The following is a 9,451-nucleotide window of genomic DNA, read 5'->3' on the forward strand; positions in this document are numbered from 1 at the left end:
GGAAAGAAGAAAAAAAAATTAGTTTTCACTCGTGTATGTTTGATTTAAATGATGGAAAAGTGAAGAGATATGATCTAGGTGATTGGTTGTTGTAAAATATATTATTGTAGACACCTCATTTTGTGATTGTGCCCACAAGTATGCATCATTGCCTATTACATAAAGAAAAGGTTTTGCTGCATACTTATATGCAACAATAACTGCATATGGGTTTATGTGGCAACACCAAAAAAAAAAAAGACAAGTGTCTAGGGGTCTAGCTAATAATATGTACATTGCACATAACCCTTAAACACATGTTACTTTCTTTTTGCTGCCGCATAACAATGTATGTAGCAAAACCTTTCCCATTACACAAATAGTCAATGAAATTTTGATTTATTTTTTTTTCAAACATTAAATCCTTAATGTATTGATAGTTTTCAAATATTAATTGTAATGGAGAAAATTGCCCGCACCTCAAGATTGATTGACCGGCACTTCAGGCTTTGTTTGGTTGGGATGGAAAAGTGTGTATGATATAAAATAGTAAGGTGATAAAAAATAAATAAATAAATAAATTAAGGTGTGTTTATGCAGGGGAGTGAATATATATCTGCCCCGAAGACCTTAGCCTGAAAAAGAAGTCCCAAGAAATCCCATCCACAGAATGGGCCCAACTTAGGGGCCGATAAGGGATAGAAGGACTTCTTGTTGAGAAAAGATCATTTGGGCCCACTACAAAAGTAATTCGTGAAACCCATCTTCGTGAGGAAACATGGCTCAGCCGAGAAACGGTCATCTCTTTACCGAGAACACCCTTTATGCACCTACTTTCTTGGGAATCACGTCAAAGAAAACGCAAAGTCCAATGTAATAGTAACCTTTGCATTAAGGGCTTTCCTCACCTAATGTTAGCCACATTAAATATTAAGGGCTCGTTTGTTACGTGTGTTTAAACAACAGTTTTCACTTTTTTTGGAAATATGTGTATGTGAAGAAATGTGTAAAAATACGTGTAATATTGTTTAAAAACTAAAAACATATGTTTAAACACATATACCAAACAAGCCCTAAATGATTGGTTTGGATAACGGAACACTCACAAAAGTCTATCTTCATGATCAAGAAATAACTGGAAAAGGTTCTATTGTGACAAGTATCCCCTAAATCTATCTAAGCGCGGGACAACTAAAAGAAGAGGAGGATGGCTATAAAAGAAAGAGGAGAGCAACAAGAAGGGGGATCTATAAAAAATCAAAGAAACAACAAGAGGGAGAAAGTGATAATAATCTTCATTTGTATTTATCCTTTAAAACCTCTGTTTGAACCTCAAGAATACAATTTTTATGCATATAAAGCCTTAATTCAGTTATATTTGTCACCAATTATCTTTGTGATCTTTCCCTTATGAATAATCATCTCCCATCCTCAAGAAATTAGTTGTCTTGATCCTGAATTCAAAGCTAGTTATCGTAGCTTTTTGTTCTTGACCCCCCACAGTTTGGTAACTATCTTTTTCCCAGTTTTCTATTTTCAAATATATATATATATTTTTTCTAGACTTGAAAACTTGTTTTGTAATTGAAAAAAAAAAAAAGTTTCCACATCTAAATTAGGACTAAGCATAGACCCGACCAACTCGGCCGACCCGACCCGGCCCGAAGGGTCTTGGGTGGGTTGAATGGATGCTTGGGTCGGGTTCGGGTCCAACATTCGGGTCTGCCTTGGGTTCGGGTCGGTTTCAGGTCCAACCCAACCCGACCGATCTTTAAAAAAAATAAATAAAACACACAACTAATGTATCAGACAAGCGAAACCGATCCAATACCCCATTATGAACTATTTCAAATAAACTAAAATACATTAAGATTCACCATAATCGAAAAGTAAAAACACTAAAATAATTTCAATTAACACAAAGGAAATAAGCTAATATTGCATTAAAATAGCAAAGATAAACCATAAATCAAACAGTCTAAGAACCCAAAAAAAAAAAAAAAAACTGATTTTTGCACCGAGTTTCGCAAGATTCCAAGAAAAATAGAGGAACGAGCCAGCAACATACAATCAAGCTCCTTTCGAACTCCGAAAAAAAAATCCGAAATTTGAGAACCTAAACCCTAAAATCTCGAGCTAGAGAGAGAGAGAGAGAGAGAGAGATGAACCTAGACATGGCAGCGTTGTGAGAGAGAGAACAAGAACGAAAAATCTTAAAAGGAGTGGTACGAGCTATCGCGTGGCGGTTGTTAATGGTCGTAGCTGTTGCTGTTGTTGTTGCTATTGTTGTTGTTGAAAGCATTTTTTCGTTGGGAGACTCAGCCTTGTTCATCGTCTAGGGTTTTACCTTTCAGCCACCATAGGAGAAAGTGAGAGAGAAAGAGAAAGAGAGAATTTTATTGTAGAAACGGTGCATTTTTTTGGAAAAAAAAAGGACACACCCGACCCAATATCCAACCACCCAACCCGACCCAAGACCCGTACTTTTCAGGTTGGGTCGAGTTTCTCCCTGATAAACCCGATTGTTATCGGGTCGAGCTGCGGGTGGCAGTAAAATCGACCCGACCCAACCCGATATCAGTCCTAATCTAAATTTACAAATGAAACTAAAAACAAACAAATTGTTGTTTTTAATTCAGTTTCCAAAGGAGCTTGAAAACACAGAGAAAACAAGTGTAACTATGCACTTTAGTTAAGTCCAAGCTTCAAATCTTGGTTGGAACAAAATAAAAATAAAACCAAAATCTTTACATTAAACTTCCCAAACCCTAGTTATACTAACAGCTCAAGCAACAAACGTAAACAACTAGTTCAAAACTTATTAATCAGACATTTTTTTTTTTTTTTGACAATATTAAAGCCCCAACATTAAAGCAACACTAGTAAATCCTCGAGTACTGTCAATTTGAATGTCTCGACAATTTGCTCCTAAAAGGCACAGGATGTAAACCCAAAGGCAACAACAAAAATTTGCATCCATAATCAGCAGTACCTAAAGTGTAGTACCCAAAGGAAGGTAGCAAATGAAACTACCTGAAGGCAACTGAAACTCATTTTTCATTTTTCCGGTACTAAACCTTACATACCACTCTGGTCAGTGGTCACAACAAAAATGTGGGCAAGTCTAAAAATTCATATTTTGCCACCTTAACGGAAATTCAAAATAATAACGTTAAAAAATATTCAGTCCAAATTTATATGGTACATATAAAGCCTTGCCTCTTTAACCCTGGCCAACCCTATGTTCTCTGGTTTATCCATGTGCTTCATACTCTTGGCGATTGATTAAATTCCTCTCTTTTTTCCATTTTTTTTTTTTTCCTTATAATGCAAGTACCGAACTTTGCGCTGACTGGACCACATCAGATTATCGCTACAGTTGAGATGAGACTGACACTGGAAGAGGAAGGTGTGAAGAGTGGAGAGAGTAGACAATATCAGAATACACAGGCTTGGAAAAGAATGGCTTTTACAATTGTAAGTCCATAATTCAATTATCGTGGTATGAATAACAGCTTTTACCTCACAGCACAGAAATTCCAGAAGAAACGCAGAGCTTTGAGTCAGCACCACCACTAATTACGCTGTCACCTTTCCACCAGTCAGCACATAGTACCTGAATTACCAAAAGAGACCACCATATTAACAAAAACATTAGAATCTTTGCATTAAAGAAAAGATGAAACAGAGAGGCTAAATTTATACCTTGTCCTTGTGTGACTCAATGACAGCTAGAGGCCACTGCAACATGACAAAATGTTGTTCAGTAAAACATTTTTTCCTAAAAGTAGGCTGTGCACATGAATTACAGATAAATACTAGAAGCAGGGAGAATTTAATACCGCAGTTCTTAGATCCCATAACATAACTTTCCCATCATATGATGAAGAAACTAGATGAAACCAAGATTTGTCATGCCACTTGCAAGCCGAAATCCAAGAAGTGTGAGAGGAGAACTGAAAGACCGGAGCAGAAGTTCCTTCAAAATTTATAATTTCACGTCAGATGCAAATATGCGTGTGTGAGAGAGAGAGAGAGTGAGAGCCAATGGTACTTCACTAGCTTAACAGACCTGGTTTACGAGGATCCCATATCCTAAGAATGGGATCAGAACCACCAGCTGCAATGAGAGCAGAACTTTCACCTCCAACATCAAGGCAGTTGAGGACTTTTGTGCAGAACTGTCCATGGAGGAGAGAGTTATAAACTAAACTTGGAAGTGAATGGCCTAATCCAATTCTGAACAGAAAGTAAGTCTAGGAAAATAAACATGGTGCTGTTATAGCTTGTGACATGCATCTAATGCTAAGAGACAACATGCTTTGCTTTTTCCAGAAAACGAAATTTAAGAACTAATAAAGGAAGAATTCAAATTGGAGAAACATAAAATAGGCAATTTAAAAAATAGTATTGAATCATCTTGTATGGTAGTCTGGATTATCATTTTGCTCAGTAGTCAGTGATTTCAATCAGCATGGACTTAAGATGTTCAATATAAGCCCACTTCAAGAAATTTTGATAACCAAACACACGCCCTCTCATTCCCACCACAGATAAACTAGCAAATTTGTTTTTAACTTTTGTGATAAATTGCCTAAAACTATTAAACAAACAGAAACAGATAGACAGAGACAACTGAGGGATAGTTGCACTTACTATGTCCGACGAATTTTTGCCTGTCTCGGCATCCCATAATCTAACAGAATGATCCCATGATGCAGAATATATTGTTTCCTGCTGTGGCCATACCACAGACGATACGCATTGTGTATGGCCTACAAGTGTAGACACAGCCTCACCCTAAAACATAATAACAAAAATTACTTTCCACAAAACATATAATTGGAGGGTAACATCTTAAACTCAAAACCTATTTATTTATGAAAAGATTGTTAAAAAAGAACAAAAGGGCAAACAAACAAAATAGTGAATGAAATTATAATCAGAGTTCAACATGTAAGAATGTTCTACAGCTTTCCACAAGAAATAGTTTCTTTACAACTGTATCAATGAAAATACTAGCCTTTCAATGATTAAAGATGCATTTGGATACCGCTTATTTTGCTGAAAATTGAAATCAATAAAAAAATAATTTTCGGTTACTGTTCACACTCGCAAAACACTGTTCCTTTGCCTTAATGCACAGTGCAAGAGGTGCTGGTCAAAAAAAAAAAGAAAAGAAGAAGAAGAAGAAGAAGAAAACACAGACGTGAAACACCAATCTAAACGCTACCTAAGTGACATCTCCTTAAATGAAGCATAAGACTTTCTAACAACTAAATTTAAGTATTACCTTTCCCATCATGTCATTATTTGTTTTGTGAACAGAATCACATCAAATATTTTACTGCACACATATTTTAATACTGCAAAGGGAGCATGAGCATGAAACATCCATACCTCCAATTGAGATTCATCAGCTTGATCATTCCCTTTTCTCTTCTTAATTGACACCAGATCACCATCACTTTGTGAGTCATTTGTCTGCCATAACTTGATCATGCTATCCCAAGAACCTGAACAAACCTAAGCATATGGAAACATCCCACCAGTCCCAAGAACCAAAAAAAGAGGAAACTATTAGCTTAACTTTAAACCTCATCTTGCCAACATAAATATCAATATTTTTTTTATAAGTATTGAAAAATCAATAAATATAACCAGAAAAAGAAAATGGATCGCACCATATCTCCAGTATTCTGTGCTGCAACACATTGTACAGATTTTGCATGTCCACGCAAAATTTTGAATGCCCTGATTCTGATAGGATTATTTATAGAATCCTCTGTATCAAACTTTCAAAGTAAAGGGAAAATATTAATTAGTCAGGACATCAAACTTCCAGGTTTTTTTTTTCTTTAAATTTATTTATTTATCTATTGGTAAGTTACACACACACCCAGTGAGATTTGAACCCAAGACCTCACCCTCCCCTCCCATCCCAGAATAATGGGAGGAGGAAGTGCAATTTGAGTTAAGGCTCATTGGCTTTTTCCAATTACCTTCCACAATCTCAGGGTGCGATCTTTAGAAGCAGTGGCCACAGTAGTACCTTCTACACCTGTATATACAGAACAACTTAAAAATTGATAGTGCAAAGAAGCAAACACTGAAAACCTTGACAATTGGAAAGAGGCAGATATTGGCGAAAAGAGTAGATGAAAATGATAACTTCAGAAACCAAGTAGCATGAAAAAAAAGTATAATATTATTACTAAATTGCTTCAGACATACAAAGTTTTAAACACAATTCAGGCCAGAGAGGTCCCAAGTTCAGATGCAACAGTTAATTTTGACATTTCTGGCAAGGAAGAAGCACTTTAGAGATTATCAATCACTGTATCTTATACCTTTTCGGTTGATGACACCAACAGAAGCAATAACATCACTATGTCCTTCCAATATATGTGTGCACTCTCCAGCGGCTTTCCATACCCTTAAGGAAGATAAAAGTCAATATTTTGCATATTTTAACTTCATAACAATGGGGAAACTAATCAGCTTTTAAATAACCATAAAAAGCAAGGAATTTTACCTCAAGGGAAAAATATAACAAAAAATTCTTACTTACAAAAAAAAATAACAAAATTTTATTTGGATAATTACCTTGCTAAACTGTCGTAGCACCCTGTCACAATGAACCTGCAAACAGGACATTAGTGCAGTATTCAGAAGTCAAAACTAGGGTTTTTTTTTATGCTTCATATTCGTAATTTAAAAAAAGAAAAAATAGAGCTATATGGAATATTAACATAAAATGAAGACAAAATATCTTGTAATAAAGTCATAACTACTGCACCATGACTTGATGCAATGTGTTATTGAACATATGAAGATTCTACTCTATAAAATTATTGGCAATAAAGCAATTCTAGTTAACATTTGCAAGAAGGATTTTTTTTTAATAAGTAGAGAAAAAATTTATTGACAAGAGACTACTTCATGTATAATGAACACAAACAATTCTAAAGAATACAAATGAAAAAGTATTATATACAGAAAGGCAACGACTCGATAAACCCTGCAATGGAGTTTCTAGCAGTGAAACCTCATGTGCAAGACCAATCAAATAAAGAACTAGTAAACATTGCTATCACTTGAGTCCATGCACTTTCTGCTTCCTCAAACATAGAAAATTTCATTCCATCCATAATATCCGCGTCAAATTCAAATATAAAGGGGACCATGTTCCAAACATCCAACGAATTCTTACCAACCCAATTTCTCCATCCAAACAAGATGTCAATGACCTTTTCCAATAAGTCACACCCACCAAATCCACAAGAATCTAAAAACAAAGCTCCCCAACATTTCAACAAGGATGCCACCTTTATTATTCTTATATACATTCTACACTGTATTCATGTGTTTTGCACTTTCCATTATCTAATGATGATTGTCAGACTACCCATGAACAATAACAACCAAGCCTTAATGCCAAAATTTCAAAATCAACAGCCGCATGTATTCTTTTCCACCATTCTATTTTATCCTAAGCCATATTCTTAGTTACCTTCCTAATAAACATGGAGCATGTTTTGCAATTTCCGTTATATAAGCATCTCACAATCTAATAAATATGTACGGAGTACCCATGAACAACAACTTTAACAACTAAGCTCCAATCCCAACAAACTAGTCAAGGTCAGCCACATGTACTTTTTTTTTTTTTTTCTATCAAAAGTCATATTTCTCTATTATATCCTTAATTGACATGTCCGTTTTTACTACTAATGCATACCTGGGATCTGAACCATCGACCGAGCTAACCCAATCATCATGCAATGAAGGTTCTTCTTCTTTCCTTGGGGCCACAGCCTTTATGTATTCAATTTCCAATATCTTTTCCTGTAATAATAAACCAAAAATCAAAATCAATTTGTTAGTTTCTAAAAAGAAAGGAAATTAAATAAATGAATAAATAAAGTGAAGTTACCGCAGAAATGGATTTGGCAAGAAGGAACTTGTCAAGGGACATTCGGACGAGTTCGCCATCGATGAGAAAATCAAAGGGCTGAGTATTCCAATCAGGATTTCCATTTTGGATGAGATTGTTGACAAGAGTGGAAAGCCCTAATCTTGTGAGATTACTAGGGATTGCAATTGGCGAAGGAGGAACTGTCATAGGTGGTTTGAGCTTCGTCACGAACCGCACTTGGACTCGCCTTGAATTTTCTTCTTCGTTAACCCCATCAATATCCATCTCTCTGTCTATCAATTTCTTACTCTGAAACAAAGCTAGGGGTTTTAGGTGTATGTGTGATTTGAGTCAGAGAGTTGCTAGGGTTTATCAATAAGAGGGGTTTTGTGACAGATAGAAATGGCAACGGGTCGAGTTTGGGTCGGGTTCATTTATACCCGAACCCGCCCCGACGGGCTTATACCCGTTACCAAACCCGGCTCATTTAATAAACGAGGCCCAATCTAAAGGCCCTAAACCTTGACCCAATAAAAAAAAAAAAAAATCCAGGCTTCATTCATAAATCACAAATCATAGCCAAGCCATTTTCATTAATGCGTGGTAAGCTAGAAACAAAACACAAGACCCATGCTTTCATTTTCCACACTTCACATCACATTACAGAATTTATCAGTTATCAAACCAAAAACAGTACAACCCAACCCAATAACAGAAATCATGTAAGAATTAGGAAATTAACCCAAAAAAAAATTTAGGGAACGAACCCAGAGAGGTGGACGTTGGCTTTTCAAACCGAGGAAATTTCACTCTCACGGTCTTACGGTGAGCGGTGACAGATCAGAGAGGGAGGAATGTTGGCTTGGCGTCGACGGCGGGGTGGACGTGGAAACGCATGGAGGAGCTGAGTGAGAGTGAGGCCGTAAGGGTGGTGAGAGGGAGGCGACGACGATGCGGGTCGGTGAGACCGTGAGACTCTGATAGTGATGGGCCTGATGGCTTGAGGGAGTATCTCTCAAGCAGTTTTTTCCCTTCACGATAGAGGGAGAAATTTAGGAGTAGCTTTATCCCTTCACGGTAGAAAAAGAGAGCGTGAAAAAAAAAAAAAAAAAACAGTTTGCACTTTGCACAATACTCCCTCACGTCTCTTTGCTTTTTTTTTTTTTTTCTTTTAATTTAGTTAAAATTTAGAAGTTTTTAAATTAGTAATTATATATATATATATATATATTTATTTATAGTAAACTTGAGAATATATTTTGAGCGAAAAAAATAAGGATATCAAATAAGAGAAATCTCTTAAATAATATAGTATAGATTATAGATTATTTAAGCTTTATATATTAGTAAATTTTGAGGGTATTTTGGACATGAAAATTGAGAATCCCAAATAGAGAAGCTACTTAATTTACGTGTGCGATAAGGGTTTTTTTTTTTGGTAGTGGTCCTATTTTGTAGAAAAAAAAAATTGTGTTTTTTTATTTATATATATATATATATATATAATTTTACACACACACACATATATATATATATATCTATTATTTAAGCTTT

General features: G+C 35.7%; 1 protein-coding gene across 2 annotated transcripts; it reads right to left on the bottom strand.

The window, feature by feature from the left end:
• Positions 1–3,013: 3,013 nt before the first annotated feature.
• LOC126701991 (ribosome biogenesis protein WDR12 homolog) lies at positions 3,014–8,948 on the bottom strand. Of its 2 annotated transcripts, XM_050400520.1 has the most exons (14): positions 8,665–8,948; positions 7,916–8,206; positions 7,721–7,827; positions 6,586–6,621; positions 6,330–6,415; positions 5,982–6,040; positions 5,664–5,774; positions 5,380–5,505; positions 4,636–4,779; positions 4,052–4,160; positions 3,822–3,958; positions 3,685–3,720; positions 3,502–3,595; positions 3,014–3,375 (listed from the first exon to the last, which is right to left on the bottom strand). In XM_050400520.1, the coding sequence occupies exons 2-13, from the start codon at positions 8,180–8,182 to the stop codon at positions 3,503–3,505; spliced, it is 1,311 nt and encodes a 436-aa protein (XP_050256477.1). In that variant the 5' UTR covers positions 8,183–8,206; positions 8,665–8,948; the 3' UTR covers positions 3,014–3,375; position 3,502. The 2 variants fall into 2 exon arrangements, with proteins under 2 accessions (XP_050256477.1, XP_050256476.1); XM_050400519.1 differs by lacking the exon at positions 8,665–8,948 and having other exon boundaries at positions 7,916–8,352.
• Positions 8,949–9,451: the final 503 nt, after the last annotated feature.

Source organism: Quercus robur, chromosome 10, assembly GCF_932294415.1.
Source record: "Quercus robur chromosome 10, dhQueRobu3.1, whole genome shotgun sequence".
NCBI lineage: Eukaryota > Viridiplantae > Streptophyta > Magnoliopsida > Fagales > Fagaceae > Quercus > Quercus robur.